The sequence below is a fragment of the Pecten maximus genome, chromosome 5 (assembly GCF_902652985.1).
Source record: "Pecten maximus chromosome 5, xPecMax1.1, whole genome shotgun sequence".
In the NCBI taxonomy this organism is placed as follows: domain Eukaryota; kingdom Metazoa; phylum Mollusca; class Bivalvia; order Pectinida; family Pectinidae; genus Pecten; species Pecten maximus.
Window position 1 is genome coordinate 25,258,118 of NC_047019.1, and position 23,329 is coordinate 25,281,446.

Below are 23,329 nucleotides of genomic sequence, written 5' to 3' on the forward strand. Positions count from 1 at the left end.
CCCGTGCAGGAAACTAAATAATTTAGACAGTTGGCTTGGTTTATTTTGTGCAACGTCCCATTAACAGCCAGGGTCATTTAAGGACGTGCCAGATTTGGAGGTGGAGGAAAGCCGGAATCCCCGGAGAAAAACCACTGGCCTACGGTCAGTACCTGGTCACTGCCCCACGTAGGTTTCGAACTAGCAACCCAGAGGTGGAGGGCTAGTGATAAAGTGTCGGGACTCATTACCCACTCGGCCACCGCGGCATTAACAAAGCGTTTGACACTGTGTGGCACGCTGGATTATTGTATAAAATATTTGAATCGGGACTAAACCCGAAGACGTGGATTTTACTAAAATATGCACAAATGTTGAAAGTTTTATTTAATGAATTACATTCATACATGCTTAAAACAGAACGTGGAATATTACAAGGAGGGGCGTTGTCTGCCAAAATGTATTTAGTACTCGTATATATTGATGAATTACTGAATGAAATTGAAAAATCTGGCTTATATGCAGCAACAGTTCACCTAAATGTTAATGTTCCTACACGGCCAGACGACATTTGCCTGGTGAGTACGGGTCTTAAAAGTCTCCAAACAATTATATCAGTTATGAGAATTATAGTAAAAAAAATGACGTTTCTAATTCTCTGCTGTAAAAACCTAAATTGTAACTTTCAGAAATCCAAATAATAGCACCTTGTATTTTTGTATAATGTGTTTCATCTCTGCAATTGTATGATGCCAACGACTTACAGCATTACACATGTTGGTACTGGATCAACGGAACTCGTTTGAGAGAACAGCATTAACATGTAATACGATACGGTCGGGTACAATGTCCCTTGTCCGTTCTGGTGCACATCCTAGTGCTCTCAGCCATTAACAGGAGCGAAGCTTACTCAAGTTAACGTTTATCCATCCGCCTTATACGGATGCGAGCTTCAGCAATTGACAAAAACCGAAATATTACTGCTGAAAAGAGCATAGCATTTTATTGTTAAATCCATTAAAGGATTTGAAAAAAGAACCAGAACAGACATGTGTACATCTTTACTCGGTTGGAACTCTATCGGACAATTATAGACATTAGGAAATTATCATTCTTAGGTCAAACTATTAAAAAAGTATTCACTTTACCATAATCTAGATAATTTTGTTGAAAACGGAAATGACTGGGAAAATACAGTATATAATGCTGTGATGAAATATGAGGAACACAATCTAAATGAACGTATGAAATTTGATAATGATTTTACAGGGTAAACTTAAATCTTAAAAGTTTTATGGAAGTTAGCACTACAATTTCCTCAATATAGAGAATGTTTACTACATAATGAAAATAGTTGTTACCATTCATAGCTTGACTACAATGGAATTATGTCATAATTGTGTTGGTTTTTTTATGAAGATCAATGACACATCTGGTACGACAATGCAATTAATTAACATCAATGATATTCTGTTTAGTGTCTATTTACACTCGCTTCAAGATTCTGAAATGTTACATACATGTATATTGATTGGAGGAAATATTACCTACGAAATTAGTGAAGACAAGATGAATGGGTATAATTATATAACATTTTGTTTAAACTATGTGCACGTAGCAAACATACCAATATAACATGATATACCAGTACCAACTATACTTGAGATTCAATGAATAAGAATATACGCGTGTGGGAAGGTAGCACATCGCAAGTGGGCATCTCCCTCACCCTTGCGTGACCCAGACCAACAAATGTATATCCTCCGAAGTTATATGTCAAGTAGTAATAACGACAGTACAGACAAGTAAATCTGCCCCTTTATCACGACACAGGTAAATTACATACGATCACATATAGGCATAGAACAGTTATGGTCTGTATATTGCAATATACAATGTAAATACATATATATTATAATGATATATAACTTAGCAACACAAATGACGAAGGAAGACAACTTTTTGACTGTATATTATAATGATATACCTTTATTGGGTGTATTTACAAATGCGTCGATACATCTATTGTCTATATATTGGACTGTATTAGTATTATTATCTCGTATTAATATATTATAATAAGTGCAAATCTTCTCTAATAATCCGGTATGCTGTATTGATTTTACACTTTATATGCAAATTCATACATATCAAGTGTATATTTGTAATATTTATTGTGTAATTGTACTGAATGCTTTGTATATATGTTGCACATTCATTTTACTCTTAATTTTGGGAGGAACTATAGATAATAGTAACTGATTGCTCAAAATCAGAATATATCTCGTTACTAGTGATGATATAAAGCAGTCATGGTGTAGGTTTTTATTTCAATCAAGTTGATTACTGATATCTTGATGTTCTATAATGTAATAGAAATAACAAATCTTGCCAGGACCTCTGTATGTATTATTGGTTGTATTTACACTTCTTCTTCAACTTAGTAAACTCTGACTGCGAATGAATTAACGTACATTGTATATTAATAAGCGCGAGAATCGGTTATATGATTATGACGTCGTCTATTTGTGACGTTACATTTGACCATGTCACTGCTAAATATGTGTCAACACACGTTGTGCTTGACAACCATAGTTAAAATGAGACTGAAATCGTGGATTGTGAATATATAAATTAATTAAAAACAAAAAAGGTATAAAATATTTTTTTTATTTTCTTCGTACTCTATTTAAACGATTTGTTTGATGTAAATATAAGGATTGTACCTCACTTTGACTGCGTATACGGTAGTATGCCCGCAGTTGGCAACGAACATGTCCTATGGAGCGCTAAAGTGCTAACCATAGGAAATTTTCGGCATGCTACCGTATATATATGCAGTCAAAATAAGGTATACTCCTTAGATGACGTCCTTACCATCACGTCATTGTTATTATCATGATTATGACGTCATTAACAGCACGTCATTGTTATTTACATGCTTCTGTCGTCATGCACATATGCCCTTTTTATAATCATGCTATTTACCAGCATAGATTGCCATCAACATTTTATGACGTTCTCATCAGCAAGTCATTGTTTCTTACGCCATTTTTATTATCATGTTAATTGTCATTAGGAAATAATCATGGGACAGGAAAATTCTGGCATCACATTCAACAAGATAATGATGATTTAGAGGAATCTATATAATTTGTATATACAAATAGTTTAATATTTATATGGCACACGATATACAGTATATGATTTAATACTTCAATAAAGCTACGATTTAAAGACTAATTATAGGACAACTACTGTAGGTTTCTATTGTTTCTATATACAATGTTTATACTCGGAGACTTTGTTAAATGTATAAAACAAAATATTAGTCAGTAGTATATAATAATGTACAACAGGTAACATAGCTTATGACAATTTCATACGGTCATGTATATCATTGACAGTAAGCTAATTTTGCAAAAAGAAAATATATTCACATCATGATAAAGAATTCAAATTTTCCAACACACTGTGAAATACCTTGTACGGTTACTTTCTTGTCTTCTGGAGACGTTCGAATTTCTCCGTCATCCCCTCTTGAAGGTATTTTATCAATTTTATCTGCATCTTCCAGTCCATTGCATACATTTTCAACGGTACTTATATCTTCCTCAATTTGGATATTTTCTGACGAAACGATTTCGGAATTCTCCTGCTCCATCTTAAATTTGTACATGTACTATCAGGACTATACGTAATACTACTGATCTAGTAGGTAAACACTTTTATTCCTTATCTTACGTACTCAAATAGTACATAGCTACATAGCGCTACAGCGTTACATTGTCTCCAAGTAAAGCAGACCTCTTCAGAAAACACCTGTGTCCACAAATACACTACCCATATACATGGCAACAGGCCGCTTCGTATGGAGCATCGTCAGTCACTGACATATAACCCAGCGTCTTTCTACCGACGTCGACCCTGCTGTACCGTTACCTCCCCGTCAGCCATGTCTGGAAGCCACGATGACACCAGGTTCGGAAAGGTTCAAATTGCCAACAGCAAAAACATGACGACAAGGCGAAGAGGGATAACAATTAACTCTTCCTTCACGACATAGTCAGCTTTAATTTATCAATGAAATTAACCAGCAGGGCCTCCGAAACTCAACGAATGGCATTTCCCTGGAAATTGAGGTTACATTTTTTATTACGTAGGCGACCTTTTCAATAACTACTTCAGATATCTCTGTCTTAGTCATTGACATAAAAGCATCAGCATCATCTGACATGCACAGGTCTTTTTTCTCTCCCTCTCTAAGAACTCATGTTATTTGATTCAATGCAATTGCTTGTTCTCTATTACAATGTTCGTTTTATTGAAATGAAACGCTACAAAATAAAAAGAAAATGTCAAAAAAAATATTTCCAGATAGAATGATGGTTCAACACTCTCGTAAAGGGAACATGTTTAAAGTGTATATTGCCAGATCGAAATTCTATCTAGGACAATGCTACAAGATTTAATGTTTCTTTAAAACAAACAAATTCTCCATCAGTGAAAGTGAGTCACATGTGTAAAACACGTCCTTACAATCATCTAACCCTGATTTTCCCATAGGGAGACATGCATGTCGGATCTTTGGCAAGGTCGTATACAGTCGAAACATCCGGATTGCCTTCATTTTCAATTAACTTAATTGTCTTATAAATTTCCTCTTTTATGATGCCCAACCAGTATTGTTTTGTAGGCAGATGTTATATATAGAGCTGTCGATTACAATGTCATATCATTCTTTCCTCATATTCAAACATTTAAGTTGCTAAATCAGTAGTTAAGGATTGTCATGATTGGCCCTGTTGTGACGCCTTAGTTGGTGACAGGCGCCCACTACTGTAGACATGAGATGTCATTACATAGGTTAATTAGCTACTACGGGATGGTCAGTTAAAACAGGTTAGAGGATCCAACACGAGTGTTAAATATTAAACCAATTCAATGTCATGGACATGAAAGTTAGGAGTTATATATATTTATGATAATAGGGAAGAAGGGAATGCAGTTAGTGATCTCTCTATAACATTGATTGTCTTTCACCACAGAGGCAATAGCGTGACCTAAATGGCAGAATGCAATCACCTCAAAGTCAACATAAGGTAGGCAGCCCGTTAAACCCTAATAACACGTTAAATTCGTTTGACGACGATACCTTCTGAACTTTGGGCCGACAAACATAATTCAGAGTCGCTTTGTATAATGTCATTTCACTGAAATGTCATGTGGCGGGCACATTTCTCTACGTCACTTATACTGACACCGGAAGTGACCAGTTATGTTTCCATGTTCAGTGCTGTCAGATATTTTAATAATTGATACGACTTTGTGTAGATTTTATATCACCGTTTACCTACATACTTTTCATGTTCATTGTTATTCTTACGAATAAATACCTGTACCGATTGTGTTGATTGATAAATTAGCTTTTGCATAATGATAGGTTACAGGAGCATGATTCCACATGACGCTGTGATGTGCTTCTAACAGTGCAGTGTGTTATAGAGCGTTTTATAGAACGAATTTATAGCAGGGAAACCAGTCCCTGTGATGGAATAAATACAAATATATAATGTCGTTCACTTTGTTATAAAAATAATAGAATAGAGAAGCTGTCAGTTTTGACCTAGTTTGAATTTAATGATATGTTCCTACCGTCAATAACCTTTCTATGTTCACAAGAATTATATACACTGCACATTATAATGCAGTTGACCTTAACTTCAACCCCTCTTATATCCAAATGTCAGATCTTCAATTATTTACTAAGTCAATGATTAATTGTTTTCACCTTTTTTGTGCTGACATTCACAAACTGCATGTTCAAGTTTGCTGACCTGGTTATTTAATGCGCTCTTAAAGGACCAAATGTGTTAGAACAATTAAACGGGCACCATCAATCTTCTAACACCAAGCTATCACGAATCCATTGTTTATTGTATCTCATCCCAACTGTAGCATTGACAGTAGCTCTTTTTTCATTAGTTAAAATTAAGTTATAAACATTTAATGTGCTTATTAAACACGATGTATAATACTGACAAACAAGGGATCCGAGGGGAATATTAACGCCTTCTATTGCACGATCTTTTTCGGTTCTTTGTAAGTTTGATCGCCTACTTTTCGCTTAATAGTCTTTTGCATTGACAAAATCCTCATTGTACCTTTGTTCTTCTCATAAGACGCGAAATTGACCACACCAAACTGCTGATATGTACAAGTTATTTAGGTTTTAGGTAGGTAATATGGTTTCATGGTCGTCAAATGAAATGTAAATGAAAGAACCAGCGTGTCGTCTGCCGCACAGAATCCCCCAATATCGTGGGTTGTATCGCTCTTTGCACTCGACTCCATATTACATGTACATGTGCGTAAAATTATATTATCTGTGAAGAATTAGAATAAAGAAAATCACAGTTGAGTGATTGGTCAATCAAATGTTCTGTTTTAGTTTTTTTTTTTTTTTTTAGCATGACACATATATAAAGTGTATATACAATGTATGTAGGAGGAGTCAAAGAGGGATGAACATTTGAAAATAAAGAGAGATCCGTAAGTACTTTATAAAGAATAGCTATACCATATTCTAAAATCCATAATCCTTGATGACCGATCAGTCCTAACATTCCCGGCTAGCACTATTTAACATAAAATATGGGAGAGGCAATATTTTTGATGCGAGATTCTGCGGCCATATTATTACGGTTACTCTTAAAACTGGACATTCACAACTAAAGTCTAAAGGCTCCTATAGATGAAATTCGAGAAAAAAATCCTTCCAGTAGTTTAGCGATAAAAAAAAATGTTTTAGACGAACGGACGATGACAGACCATACACATAGTTCGATTAGAATCGCTCTCTGACTAATGATAACCATCAGATTGTGGCGAGCTAACAATATATAAATACCCTGTTTGACTTAATGTAAAGGGAAGTAACCTTCACGAAAGTATAACTGTCCCAGGACATTGGCTTGTAACTTAGGCTCAACCTATATAAATACAGATAACTGAATTAAATAGGTAAACATTCTTATGGCTATTTTGGCATACCGTTTGGGGTTTTACCTATTTAATGCACCTACATTTTATCTTAATTTGAATTAGAGATATGTGTATTTACTGACAAAATTCAGTAATCTGTTTTAAATTAGATGTAGCTTTAATTAAATTATAAAGATATATATGTATTTATGTTCAAAATAGAGATATCTGTTCTTAACAGATATATCTCTATTTTGTGTTGAATACATATACTCAATCCCTAACTATTTAATGCATATGTATCAGTATTTAGATAGAGTTATCTGTATTTAAAAAAGATATATATATTAAAGTACAGATATCTTAATTAAAAAGGTAATTACAAAAACTGCCTGCCATAGATGTTTGATGATATGTGGACTAAAAAATAAATATGCTAGACGACGACACTAAAACAGACTGTTCGAGCATGGCGGAAAGTTGCTGTTTGAAGTTAGCTCAACATACGACATACGACATACGACATTCAAAACTTCATATCTTTGTGTTTTTACCAGCCAACGAGGTAACTTTGAATGTGCAGCGGCTGAAACATTACGGGACATTACGACTTCAGATTTGAATGTTCAGCCGCTGAAACATACGACATACGACATTCAGATTTTGGATTTTTGAAGTTCAGGGTCGACATACGACATACGACATTCAAAATTTTAATGATCAGCGACTGACCATACGCCATACGACATTCAGCTTTTTGAAGTACACCCGCTAAACATTACGACATACGGACATTACCAGCCAACGATTTAACTTTTGAGGTTCAGACGGCTGAACATACGAATATACGACATTCCGATTTGAAAGTTCGCCGATGAACATACGACATACGACATTCAGATTTTGATTTTGAATGTTCAGCGGCTCGACATACGACATGCGACATTCAAATTTTGAATGTTCAGCGGGTCAACATACGACATACGACATTCAAAACTTCATATCTTGTGTTTTTACCAGCCAACGAGGTAACTTTTGAATGTTCAGCGGCTGAACATACGACATACGACATTCATATTTTGAATGTTCAGCCGCTGAACATACGACATACGACATTCAGATTTTGATTTTGAATGTTCAGCGGCTCGACATACGACATTCAAATTTTGAATGTTCAGCGGCTCAACATACGACATACAGCATTCAGTTTTTGAATGTTCAGCCGCTGAACATACGACATACGACATTCAGATTTTGATTTTGAATGTTCAGCGGCTCGACGTACGACATACGACATTCAAATTTTGAATGTTCAGCCGCTGAACATACGACATACGACATTCAGATTTTGAATGTTCAGCCGCTGAACATACGACATACGACATTCAGATTCACAAGATATGAAGTTTTGAATGCCGAATGTCGTATGTTGATCGGCTGAACATTCAAAAACTGAATGCTGTATGTCGTATGTTGAGCCGCTGAACATTCAAAATTTGAATGTCGTATGTCGAGCCGCTGAACATTCAAAATCAAAATTGAATGTCGTATGTCGTATGTTCAGCCGCTGAACATTCAAAAGTTACCTCGTTGGCTGGTAAAAACACAAGATATGAAGTTTTGAATGTCGTATGTTGTATGTCGTATGTTGAGGTTACTTCACACAGCCGCGGAAAGTCTCGTCACTGACCCACACCATATGCCTAACAAGTTAGAATTGTGTACTGGTTGCCAAGGAAGCGGCATAGCCATGCGGTTCATCTCATTAGGAACACAGCGGCAGCCTCCCCCTCCTCCTCCTGCTCAGCAACTCCAGCATCCGGTACGAGAAGTGTCGGGTTTCAATGAGTTGCTTGTATTTCGTATTTCCGGATACAAAGGAATAACACGCACAACGATACGGGCTGGTAAGTCTACACAGTTTCTTATCTAAAACATTAAAATGGCTCCTGTGGATATTTTGATGAAGATTTATTGAGCCTTTGATACCTACATTATGATTTGTAAGGTGGTAGAGTTACTTCGCTCTTAGTTGTAAACTTTCAGCCCCTCTAGATCTCCATTTCTCCTGTCTCTTCCCCGTTTCTTCGCATCAACAAATTCCTCCGCACCAATTCGATTTATTGTTTATGAGCGATTTGGGTCATTTATGGATGATTTTGGTTTCATTTTAACTTTGTTTTGTAACGTTCGAGGTGTTCCTTTGTCATGACGTACGGTCGTAAGAATGTGGAAAGGAAATCGTGTATTAGCATTGCACAGCGAGGAGTCAGTATCCTGTTGCATGCTTACCTCGTTATCAATGTATACCTTTGTTGTTATTTATATATATACATACATACGTGCATAGGCACTTGTATCTGGTGATTGAGTAAAAATTGCCTTTGCTATGTACTATACACAGATCAGTGCCTATGATATTATTTATACATATAATATATATATATATATATAGCTGCGATAACTTAGCTCTGGACGACTGACGGACAAATTCTAACAGATGGTCGTCAGAACTACGATTCCCTTCCATTGACAATAGTGTTGCAAAACAATGAACTTCTATTTTTTTTATTAAATGCTACAAATAGCGGATGCCGTGTAACTTTGGAGTAATATTTAGTATAATCAAACATTTCGAATGCAATTTAGCAAAATGTATTAGCCTACTCTGCCGGAGAGCAGTGTAGGTCGGCTATGATATTTGTATTATAACCCTCGCAGTCACTTAAGGAATGATTTCTGGGTTTTTTATCGTTTTTTTTATATGTAAACTGCATTTTTTGCAGATATTTTAAATGACGCACGTGCGTCATGTTGAAATATCTGTAAAAAAAGGAGTTTTAAAAAAAACCAGTGTTTTCTTTTATGTAATGTTGTTAAAAATTATATCGGCATTCTTTTATTCTGCGTTATACGAATAGACGTAACAGCAGGCCAATTAATGAAATCGCTAAACAGCTGATCCCAATTTAGCGGGAAAGGTTGTCAACTACAGGAACAAAATATAACACGTAACATCGTTTTTTTTATTTATTTCCTGTAATATATTTCAAACATTTTATTTCTTTATCGTTATATTTTTGTTAATTCTACCACCTTCCATTCGTATTTTATTGGGGGGAAATCAAAACAGAAACGAACATTTTCATTGCGCGTTCATACCAATTTCGCATGTGTGCATCGGTCCGGCTTGTATTTCTACAAAACAAATTTGACGTTTACACACAGATTATGTAACCGTTGTAACGAACACACACTGGAAATGGAAATGTGCCAAAATACATAGTACTTCTGCACTCCTCTCAATCCAACTTGTTAGTGTGAAATGATCGTAAACTTTTTTTTTATGTATGCGCGGGTTAAAAACGTAGGTACAGGTAATTATAACTTTATGCATAGGTAAACATATATGACCACAGGTGAATGTACATCGTTATATACATTATTATAATAGACAAACCCCCTGCGTCTAGAATATTAAATCATCTATAAAATCATCTTCGCTAACTTTATATATCACGAAATAGAGCTCAGCGTAGTGTAACCTGCTATAAAACGAGTTTTATAATTTGGTATCTAGGATATAATAATTACGTCTTATCATCAGTTTCAAACTAGGGGGAGATAATCAAATATTATAATTTAGCTGAGCTGTTGTTTGGCTGATGGCCAGTCTAGTGTGTAGTCTATCAGTATTCCTGTATTTCCCTAAACTAGAGTTTCAAGAACATAGGGGTAACTGCAATCTATGCAAATACGGTTAATCATAAATAAATAAATAGATAAAGAACCATACTCAAAAGCACAGTGTACGTTTAATTGTAGTGTTATAGTTGCTACACATAGTTCTGACCTCGTCAGTAAGCACTGTCGTAATATTTCCGGTTTCCAAAAGAAGCTAACTATGTGTGTATCGTCGTTTATTATAAAATCGTAAACATCATTAAATCCTTGGTTATACTGAAGCGATGTTTTTCAAAGCCTTTTACATAAACTTCTACCCTTCTTAGACCTTAGACTAATGGATGTGTCATAAATATCCAAATTAATAGAATTTGGATTTTGAAGACATCAGATTTATTGGGAAATAGTATCCGTCGATGCAGCATAAGACGCTTACTTGTTGGAGCATCTGGTCTAATTTAATCTTCTTGTTGTCTCCCAAGAGTTTGTCGGTCACGTGTTAGAATTATGATTTCATTTGAATTTGTTGAAATGTCATTACCTTGGTTAATCAAGTTATTTATAATGTAAACATTTTATTTTAGATTGAGTTTGGGTATTTGACAACAAACGCTAAGTACAATGAACTCCGGAGTTTATTTGGCGTGTCTGGTAGGTGTGATGGCTGCTGTGGTACAGTCCCAGACAGTATGGGACGTGGTGTCCTTTCCCGACCCTCGCTATGAACCCACCAGATGTGGACGTCACTCAGAGGTCACCGAGTCCTGGATCTGTGACCCCAACAACATCATCTCCTCGGATGATGGTATGACGTCATTCGTATATATATCATGCAGTATATAATCTAATAACCAGTTGAAAAATAAATGGTCACTAATATCGCGTAGGGGCATGAAATTTGGTAAAAGCAGTAGATTAGAATACACATCTGTAGATTTTCATGGAAATGCTAAAATACAACAAAAGGATTGGGCACGTGTTACACATTCACATTATAGACGCCAGTTCCTATAACATATGTGAGCAGAATAACAATTACTGTGAAGTTAGCATGTATACTATTCTCATAAATCAGGTGGGTTATGCTGTACATTTTGTATGATAGATATGACATTCGCTATGTGACAACTTCTGCAATAATCGACATGAAATATACATTATAATTTCCTTTCAGCGACCGCTATAGATGCCCTGCTGAAGATGACAGAGAGAACCACCACATGTGGCTGCCAGTCGTGTCGAACTGACAACAATGGATACGTCATCATGGTGGCACTCATGCCACAAATGAAACGAATCATTAAGTGAGGAATGATTTATAGCAGGTTGACCCACAGGGGGTTCGTTACAAATGACATGAGATGTGTTGCACATATACATGTGCAATCCATCTCATATATATATATCTTTCATGAACTCCTGTGGTCGACCTATTGGAAAATAATTGGTTTTGGTTTGTTTAGCGTCCTTTCAACAGCTACTGTCATTTAAGGATGTTGGAAAAGGAAACGTGAAGGAAATTCAACAGGTGCTTGGCACGATTTTCCAAACGATAGTCCATATACAGTGTATATATGCATTATATATGGACTGTCGTTCGAAAAATCGTGCCAAGCCCCTGTGGGAAATTTCGTAAGAAAACCGCCGAACTGTGCTCATGCTGTTTTCTGTTTAGCGGTATTCTGTCGTTCTCTGTAAGCTAATGATCCACATAATACCGTCTATCCGTCAGCGTTTCCTTACTTGTCAGGGGATACCTGGTCAGTAACTAGATACCTGGTCAGTAACTACATAGGATGGTGTGTTACCTGGGTAGAACCTTCTGGGTCATAGCCCCACCAGAACGATACAGCCACGATACTGAACTATTTTATTAAGGTCAACAATACGGATCTTCTGACATACTTATCGGGGCTAAGGTCAACTTTAGCGTAAATACTATTAAAGTGTCCAGTAATCGAAGTTACATGCATTGTACGAGACAACTTATCAAATGTAGTCGAATAATTTGTCATCATACTAAAACAATATGTGTAACCCAACACTTACTATGACATTTTGTAACATTTACGACCCCTTTACAACTCCTTATTCAGCATAAAATTATGCGCTGTATTGTACAACTACATGTACTGTGCTAATGGACACTTAGCGACAAGTATAAGACTACATGGCAATCTAATTAAAATTAGACTTGTAATTTCCATTCCTCTACGATACTCTAAGATACATTGCAATACAATTACATTATAATTCTATTGCTGTGTATTGTAAAGGAGCGGAATTATTCTACATGTCTAATTTTAATTAGATTGGACTACATGGGTTTTGACGACGTAATTCAAATTCCTAACCAACGGTCCATAATTATAATACGGATCCTATAATGGGCCACGGGGCGAAAATGTCTGTCAAACTCGTGTGTCTTGAGTTAGGTCAACCTACCACCATTGATATATAAGGGTACATTAGGGAAGAGGGACATTTCGTTATTTCATACATAGGGTTCTGCGCCACACTGGCGTCCTAACGTGAATACAAGGTTACAGTCAAAGAACAGCATGCTGACATAACACATTGGATAAGAGTTTAATAATCTGCCTTGTTCCTTATCCTAATTAAAAACTTCTCAATTTACCACGAGTTTTGAAAGACATTGTGCAGTGCAATGCAGTGGTGTTCTGTTGTGTGTTGCAGTGACTCCAACAGCATGGACAGTATCTTACAGGACGCCCGGGTGTATTCCTACTATCTGTCGCTGTATTGGGATTTTACGTCATGCGACCAACAAGTCATCATCCTCTACGATCAGCACCATGACGTCGTACGTATAATTGAGCATGTGACATTTGTCTCTCTTACGTATCGGCAATGTTTATTTCATTCAAATCAATTCAATTCAAACTTTATTTTTAGTCGGTATATATCATAACAAAATCAACATAAGCTCTAATGAGCTATTAAAACCGACTCAAACAGTAAAAGACATGCACGGATACAATAAAAATAAAAGACAAATAAAATTAAAGATACCTGATAATGTATAGAATATGTCTGTTCAAAAAATAGTTTGTACAATGTAGCACAGGAAGTGTTTTGTCATTGTTTACCTTTGGACACCATGTTACGGACAGTCACTTGTGAAATAGCTTACCATCTGCTACCAAGAAGTCGAAAATCATTGTAAAATTCAAGGATATAAAAACTGACCTGTCAACGTTGTATTTAGATTCTAACGCAGACTTATTTATAGATCTAGATATATAATATGTGCGAAGTGTAAAAGTATTGATATGGTGATGTGTATCTGAACTTTGTGTAACACAGACTCAACTGTAGACTATATAGCATCATAGGCGTCCTCATCTCGCAAGTATCTAAAGATAAATATGGCCTCCACTATACTCCTACTGTATCAACAAGGTGTAACACTTGAAAAGACGGAGGTGTGGTTGAGCTTCGATTTACTTTCAAGTTCAATCCAACTAAAATATCAAATGCACACAAACTTCAGTAACGTACCTTGTAGTAGGCTATACATTTTAGAATGGTTTTGCAACGGGCAATCTGATTGGTCGACAGCTCTGCACACAATGTTAACTCTCATTGTCGAAGACAACGTCGTCCGATCTTCAAGTGTTACCCCTAGTTGATATAATACTTACCAGATGCGAAACATATATGCATACATGTAAAATAAAAATTACGGTATGTTTACATGTGCACCAGATAGTTGTTGTATATTATGAATATCATGATTATTTTTGTCCCCAGGTGTACACACTTACCCAAAGAGACGCCAGGAGAACTCTAACGGATAGTCTTGTTTCTGCAATAACCTTGGAAAACAGAAGTTTTTTTGACGTAAACAAAAAGGCTTCGATAGCACAGGGTCTGAAGAACATGATTCAGCGTTATAGGTAAGTGGAGTGGATCTTAATCAATGCCATACTTATCAGAAACTATACTTTTTAACACTGACAACGCATTATCACCTACATATCCACATATCACTACATCACTTAACATGTATTACTCTGCGGAGATATGCAATGTATCATAATATTTTGAAGATTTCTCATCTAATAACTTAAATAACTCTATTGATGTACATTTAACAGTATGTATGGGAGGTGTATAATATTTAAGGTGATACATTTTCTAGTCATGAACTAGAGTTTGAGACGTTCATTGGCTATGTTGGTTTCGCAGTTAGAACAATTGTATGTATGATATCACACAAACAATGCAATGACGTCATGTCAACATTGAACTAAGAATCGTTCACCCAGAGGGATCAGATCCTCCAGTTTACAAACAGGATAGATACGGAGTCTAAGGCAGTCTTCTCACTGGGCTAAGTGTCCCGTTCCTTCTCCAAGGGAATTCAATATACATGTGTACATTGTATATTCTACCACTTTCACATTTTATATATAATTTAGTTTGACGTACATTGCACTCAGAAATATCTGTATAGAAGTTAATGTGTCATGACATCTTATTCCCGATCCTATGTGATTTCGAAGATTTCTATACACTTTTAAATGCAGTACAGTTCTCTATTCTACACTAACTATCAAAAGATGTTTCACTCCATGTACTTCTTCTTGAGCTCAGACTTCCCTTTCGAAAATTGCATAGCTCTTTGGCAAGCTGGAAACAGAAGTTGTTTAGAAGTCCTGGCACCAGTTGCGTCAATATTCCTGAACTTACGGGAATTATTTAATACATAAAACTATCCATAGGAAAGGATTACTGAATTTAGGGAAAGTTCCCTAACTATAATTATGATATTTTCGTTAAATTCAATAATGCTTTTCAATGACCCTTTTCAACTGAAACAGGGGCCCGGGCAATACTCCTTAACTGAAAATAATAACTCATTATCGGATTCGAGGTACACATCTTATCTAAGGAACATTCCATTAACTCTATAACACTTTCCTGAGAGATATTTTATTGAAGAAATGTTGAAGAAACTAGGGTCAGTTTATGATAGTCCCATAACCTCTTTACCTCTATTTCAGGTACTACCTAAGCCAGCCTGGCAATACACCAAGGCCACCAAGGCCACTCTGAACACGTCTACGTTACACAGTATAGACAGTCTGATCAGTTTGCAACGTTATCAGTCAGACAGTTTGATTCATTTCCAACTTTATATGCAAATGTAACAATATCTATTTCTATCAGTTCAGAACTGGGAGTTGTTTCCGTGTTTATCGAAAAACTCCTTTTCCCGATATAAATCGTAGATTTATTCAAATTGATTGTAGAAATACTAAATTGACGCCTCATTGTCTCTCTTTCCTAGACCACCAGTGAAAGAGATCAGCTGTACCATGTGTGTGATTACCCGGAACTGGGTGTTCGTGTTCTTAATTATTTAATAATGATATTTAAAACATGAATAGATGTTTAAATGTGTGTTTTTCGTTTTTTATAATAAGTAACGAAATTACCATTGTACCAGACATTTAGACTTGTGCTTCCTTGCGGGGCATTTGTGCGTATGTCTGACATTATTTATAGCCTTGCGCTCGAATTCGAAAAAAAAAAAAACGAAAGTATTGAAGATCAGCATGCTTGTTTTCAAAACGACTACATGTATATCCAAGCTTTATTCGGGCGAAAGTAAAAAAAAAAGGGAAGCGTAGTGAAACAAGCCAAAGGGATCGCCACTGGTTTTTTTCTTTGTCGTCGCCAAAGATTTTGAGACACTTGTCATGTTATCTATAAACTTATACAGTAAATTTATGTTTGTAAATACAATGATAAGAAGTTATTTGTACGAATACATCAGTGTCTGTTGGTGAATAACGATTGTCAATATGGCGAGGTAATGTTACATAGTTAAATGTTTAACGGTGTGTGTATGATGTCAAATTGACACCGATTAGTGTTCCGATAATTAATTTCAAATCGTGTGAGTAGCTAATGTCATACATTGTATGTGTTAAAGATATAATGTTAACCATGTTGATATATATACAAATCATACCATTAAAAGACTTGTCACTAATTTAAAATCGATTCGTGTGTTTCGTGTTGTGTTAATGTTCGATATTCATTATGTTTGAAGTGTACGATTACATGTTGCTTTTTTACCTAAGATTTCTTGCATGTTATGAAGACATACTGATGTGACATGTACAATGACACGATGTGTAACGTGTATGATAAATCAGTTATGTGACACTTGTAATGACATTTACAGTGACACTATGTGTAACGTGTATGATACGGTGACACGTGTAATGACATGTTGTGACATGTACAATGACACGATGTGTAACGTGTATGATAAATCAATTATGTGACACTTGTAATGACATGTTGTGAAATGTACAATGACACGATGTGTAACGTGTATGATACGGTGACACGTGTAATGACATGTTGTGACATGTACACTGACACGACGTGTAATGTGAATAATAAATCAGTTATGTGACTGTGTAATGACATGTTGTGACATGTACAATGACACGATGTGTAACGTGTATGATAAATCAATTATGTGACACTTGCAATGACATGTACAATGATACGATGTATGATGACATGTTGAGCGTGTCGCATCAATGTAGACATGTTAGTTATAACGTATATATGACGTTAATCGTGTGACGCATGATAAGTTGATTTTGTGTGACGTATATGATGACATTTGATTTTGTGGGACGTGTTTGATGACATGTTGATTTTGTGTGACGTGTATGATGACAGGTTGATTTTGTGCGACGTGTATGATGACATGTTGATTTTGTGTGACGTGTGTGATGACAGGTTGATTTTGTGCGACTTGTATGATGACATGTTGATTTTGTGTGACGTGTGTGATGACATGATGATTTTGGGACATGTATGATGACATGTTGATTTTGTGACGTCAATTATATGTTGATTTTGTGCGACGTGTAGAACTTGTTCATTAGATGTGTCGTGTATGATGACATGTTGATTTTGTGGGACGTGTATGATGACATGTTGATTTGGTGGGACGCGTTTGATTTCATATTGATTTTGTGTGTTGACATGTTGATTTTGTGACTTGTATGATAACATGTTGTGTGATGTGTATGACGTGTTGATTTTGTATGATGACGTGTTGATTTTATGACTTGTATAATGACGTGTTGATTTTATGTGACGTGTATGATGATATGTTGATTTTGTTTGATGTGTATGATGACGTGTTGACTTTGTGTGACGTGTATGATGACGTTGATTTTAGGACTTGTACCATGACATGTTGGTTGTGTGATGTGTGATGTGTATTATGACATGTTGGTTTTAGGACTTGTACCATGACATGTTGGTTGTGTGACGTGTATGATGACGTGTTGGATTTAGGACTTGTACCATGACATGTTGGTTGTGTGATGTCTTGGTTGTATTAAGTTTATTTTGAGATCTGATGATTTTCATTTGTATCCAAGATTTATAGGAGTTTGTAACAAATCCCTCAAAATGGTTTATAATTCTACAGTTTTTGTTGGTAAGCGGACTTTGAGGAGAATGTCATGTGAAACAAAAGAATTACCTGTTGCTAGGGAAAGTTAACAGTGTACATCTCAATTATCTGAAGAAGTGTCAATGTACACAATAACCTGGCTACTTAAACTTTTTATATAGAATGGAGACGCAGTCATATCAATAGACACTCTAAAGGCCAGTTATCATGACAAAAAGATGTTAATTAAAAATCAAACTTTAATTATTTATTTTACAAAGATAACCATACATGTATTAGACATTACAATTTCTTGGATACAAGAATGTCAGGAGACAATTTAAAACTAAAAGACCAGGGTTATCCTCATTTCTACCACAATACAATACACTGTGTTATTCCACTCTCAGGCCATTGTATAAATGTGCTGACTGGTATGTTATATTCCACTAGTGCATTTTTTTGCATACGCAAAATTAGACTAGGCCACGTTCCCTTTTAAACAGGTCACGCGACTCGTGATTTTTATTTCACACTCTTAAGTTATTTTTTAAAAATTACAAAAGACGTGTCTTTTAAATCTTAAAAAAAAATAACTTACTCAAGTGAAATAAATTCCATATCCAACAACAATCACTCGTTGTGTAACCTCTATAAATGTAGACATCATGATAGAACACACAACCATGATAGGATATATCAAATATCAAATATCCTTATGTAAAAATATGTCCAAATGATTCAATAAACAAAACAAGAACAGAGAAATGGCATCAGCTGCATTTGTGAGGATGACAAAAAGTTTCTAACATTCCTGAGAATATGAATTTACAAAACATGACACATATCATAGACCACATACATATGTACAAAGCTGTACATGACAGGGCACTCAGTTTCCTTCCACAGAAACTAAACTTTGTTATTTGGATTTGTCATAAGATGTAATTAAGGAATGAATATTCATTATTTGAATTCCTATAGGCCTATATTCAATAATTGAATACATTCTAAACTGTTATGAGTTTCCTGATATGATAGGACAAAGAGAGTTAGTATATAAGATTGGTATGTGATTATCCTAATTGGTTATATACACTGTATATGAGTTTGTGGTACTCAACATCAAAGTCCTCAATCACCATAATATTGCTGCAGTGAAAGTGTTTGCACAAATGAAGTTCCATAGGAGATATTTTTGATGGTGGATTAGATGAAACCTAGGAGTGATAGACCAAACATCACGGTACAGACGAGTAGAGTCAGCAAGCCAATGTATCCAAAAGCTCCTCTATTTCTCTTCTCTGGGTCTACAAAATGAAAAATGATATCTGATTATCTGATGTTGAAGAATAAGTTTTGAGATAATTACGATTTGTATGTAGTCATCCATATTGCTATTTGCTATGTGCATTCCAACAACCTACTGGTATCTCTTTTCTTTCTTTTTCTTTTCTTTTTCTCTTTTGCAAATTTATATAATAGTTCTGCACATTGTTATTGTGGAGAAAAATACTAGAATTATAACATTCTCTTCCTTGACAAAATTGGATATATAAATTATGTCATACTATATGAAGGGACATAACTCTGCTTGTGTTATTGACACAAGATCCAATAGTGTGAAGTGTACAACACCAGCAGTGTCAGCTACCTGCAGTAATGTATTAACTAGTCATATCCCTTCAAAATCAAAGATGAAGGAGTGGTATCAGGGTCATCTTGTAGAATACCATTAAATTGTATTGTACACATATCACATTTATACAAGTTTAGATACTACATGTATTATATTTTTTGTTTCAGCTTCCAAATATTGATTTCAGTAATGAAGGTTTGGTGATTCTAATATTTTTGATTTTCTAACAATTTAATCTGATATACTGATATACAGGTGTAATATAAATGACCAGACCAAAGCATACTGTATAAGCTGACAACATTGCAGTAAATAATTAAAATTTACCAATTAGATTAGCCACAGCATATACATGTATATAAGTCAAAAGAAAATGATATGTCTCATAATGAAATATGCTCATAAACATCAGAGTAAAAATTTCTCTCAGCACACAAAAATAAAGCTGTATCGATGTCCTTGCCAATTTAACCTGAAATCTATTTTTGTATCACAAATTGAAGAAATATTTGAACATACCACCAGTATAATATCCCAATGCATAGGCCACTCGTCCAGCCAACCAGATCAGGCCACAGAGAGCCCCAAGTTTCTACAACAGAAAAATACATCATATTACACAGACAACACTGTTAATCTAGAAAACTGCATTTTTTTTTGTCATATTCAAATGAGGAGAATTATTAATGGTATATAGCTTGTTTTCCAAACTTCATTGTGTAAATGACAGAAAATAAAATATTGCTTAAAAAAATACTGTATTTACATTTGGTAAAAAAAAACAAATCAATGTTTAATATGCTGGTGCTTACCGGTGCATAGAGGCCTCCAAATATCTGCAGTATTAGGTATGTGGGATACACTTCCAACCTGGAGCAAATTAAACAAAACATATGAAATATGCAATCACTACAAAACATCATAAAAATGGAAAGGGGGAGCATGCGCAATTGACAATATTTGGACTAAAATTGAGCTTGACGATTTTGGCCTCCAGGATATGGCCGATTCCTAATTTTCAAACAAGGGGGAGATTTTCTAGTATCCTGTATCAGAATTTATCAAGCAATTCTTTCAATAATATTCATTCAATTTCTGATATTTTTTCTTTTAAATGTAACCAATTTACATACGTGTTCTGATGTGCTCTCTGTACACAGTTGAATCGGTCATCATTATCACTGTACATCCTAGGGTACTGAAAAGTTAAAAAAATGATTTCATTACCTGACAGGAAAGATAAATAACAAAAGGTCACGAGAAAACAAAACTGTATTAATTAGTGAGCACGAATATCCTACTGTATACAAAGAAAGATAAATATTAATGCTAGACTGGAACCTTGATTGTAAAACACATTGTTTAAATATCTACTCTATAGTTCTAAAAATTAAAGTTATAAAAACCTTGCTCATTATAAGTAGTACAATAGACTTATTTCAAAAATACATTGTTATTTCTATATGTGTAAAAATGGTGAGCCCAACACAGAGATTCATTCATCAATGGCCCGATTTATTGAAGAGCATTCTTTACATGTTTTCGGCTATAGGGTATACGTAGCTGTCATCAGTTCTAATGATGGCGACCCTAAAGCCGAAACAACTCTCCATTTTTACGCATACCGTATATTCATTACTTGGATTTTTGGTGAGACCTTATGTATACATATTATTGGAATTTTATACTATGTTAAAAGTAAAAACCCTTTCGGTATTAATATATCTACGGTATAGGCTCCTTATGCATCATTCTTAATTGTATATGATAGATGATACTTCATTTATTTATTTGTTTTATCATAGAGTTAGACATTTCTATAGATACAATAAACTTAACTCATCATCACAGGATTGTATGTACAATGCATATGTATATGACTGTGATGTCAACTGTGATTGCATTTAATATTCAGAAAAAAAAAATTGCAAACAAGGACAATAACATTACTCTACATTATACCACAGCACATTGTCATAGCTATGTTTTAAAAATTTGTTTCCAAACAAACAGACCTGATCAGCTAGTGAATGTGATACCGGTAGCTGGTAAACAAATCTTTCAATGATATCGATGCAACCGTAGCCCGAGTTTCCTCTGGCCCTGACACCTATGTCCAGAGGAAACTCAGGCTAATGCAACCACTGCCATTCCAGTGGACGATACTCCACGATTAGACCTACTCAGCGAATTGACGAGCACATTATCGCTTGGCATCATAACAATGGCCATAAACCTTTCTGGTTTTGGCTAGATAAAATTTTGCACAACAAATACCAACTTACAGAAACTTCATACTTCTTCCTGGCCATAACAACTTGTATCCCTAACCATTGCAACAGGAAAACGGTTGCAACAACAACAAGGACAACATATCCGAAGTCAGAAGACAAGGTAAACGCTTCCATCTTTGTAAAAAAAAGGGTGTGCTCTTGGCCTACAGTAGATCTGACAGGGTTATTATATAGAACGGGTACGTAGCGTCGTTTCTAAATTTAGAATTGAGTGTTGCTTGCTTTTATGTTGACTGACCTACTTATCTGCTCCAGTCAGAAGGGTTTTTTGCTTTGAAAGCTATGGACAATATCTACAGACTCATTGTCTACAGTTCACTGATATTTCATAAATTCCTTCAAGATATACTAATTTATAAGTAATATTTCATATCCAGGTAAAAAAAAAGAATACGTCATCGTAGCTGCAATAATCGGTCTGACCGCTTAAGTACAAGTTCCATGTATGTTTGATAAATGAATGTCAAGGATGTTTTCTCACCGGTATAGAATATATTCGTCGTGCCTCGAATACCTTCATTGCCATCCAGTTTAAGAGGATCCATGTGGAAGCTACTACTAAAACAACGTATCCGTATTCGGACTTAATGTCAATAAGCATCCTAGGAGCCTGTACTTCCTACCGGAATATGCCGTGTCCAGAACAGCGGACAATTTAGAATATCCCCAATGCCTATCTACAGAACGTTTGGATCGGTTACGCTTGATAGGATGATCATTTTGCTCAACGTTTGTTAAAAGTTTGATAATATTGCGGGAAAAGTGAATTCTTGTTTTTTTTTTTTTTTTTTAATTCTCAGTGGCGTAGTTACCATCGACGCAAAAACGCAGTTGTGCACATCAATTTCCAAAAAGAAGTCAAACATCTAAAAATAATGAAAAAGCGATCAGGCACTAAGACCGGAGACGTCCTGTGATATACAATGCTAAGACCGAGATTGAAACGTCTTGTTAATGCAGAGACCTATATACTAGTATATAGGTCGCTGATTAATGTAACAGGAGCGTGTCGGGCCCAGTTTGCGTACGTCAAACCGCACCCGACTTGCCCTTGTGGACCAACAACCCAGGTTCGATGGATAACTTGTATCTGTCGTATAGAGAGAGAACAAACGTCTTGAACTACAATTAACCATTTATTAATGATGACAAACATTTACAACATGAAATTACATATAAACGGACAGCAGCATATGCCTAGCTATATAATAAACATCCTAACCTAAAGCCACCCCCATACCTGTACGACCTAACTAAACCCAACATCCCGACTGATACTACCCACCCAAG

General features: G+C 35.4%; 2 protein-coding genes across 3 annotated transcripts; one reads left to right on the top strand and one right to left on the bottom strand.

The window, feature by feature from the left end:
- Positions 1–8,718: 8,718 nt before the first annotated feature.
- On the top strand, positions 8,719–16,683 carry LOC117327638. Its single transcript, XM_033884702.1, has 6 exons — positions 8,719–8,870; positions 11,232–11,452; positions 11,822–11,951; positions 13,345–13,471; positions 14,422–14,567; positions 15,678–16,683. Exons 2-6 carry the CDS (start codon positions 11,269–11,271, stop codon positions 15,727–15,729), a joined length of 639 nt encoding a protein of 212 aa, XP_033740593.1. The 5' UTR covers positions 8,719–8,870; positions 11,232–11,268; the 3' UTR covers positions 15,730–16,683.
- A 1,669-nt stretch (positions 16,684–18,352) lies between these two features.
- On the bottom strand, positions 18,353–22,689 carry LOC117327639 (microsomal glutathione S-transferase 3-like). 2 transcript variants are annotated; one of them, XM_033884704.1, is made up of 5 exons: positions 22,521–22,689; positions 20,879–20,943; positions 20,558–20,615; positions 20,265–20,337; positions 18,353–19,416 (listed from the first exon to the last, which is right to left on the bottom strand). In XM_033884704.1, exons 1-5 carry the CDS (start codon positions 22,638–22,640, stop codon positions 19,316–19,318), a joined length of 417 nt encoding a protein of 138 aa, XP_033740595.1. In that variant the 5' UTR covers positions 22,641–22,689; the 3' UTR covers positions 18,353–19,315. The 2 variants fall into 2 exon arrangements, with proteins under 2 accessions (XP_033740595.1, XP_033740594.1); XM_033884703.1 differs by lacking the exon at positions 22,521–22,689 and adding an exon at positions 22,031–22,218.
- Positions 22,690–23,329: the final 640 nt, after the last annotated feature.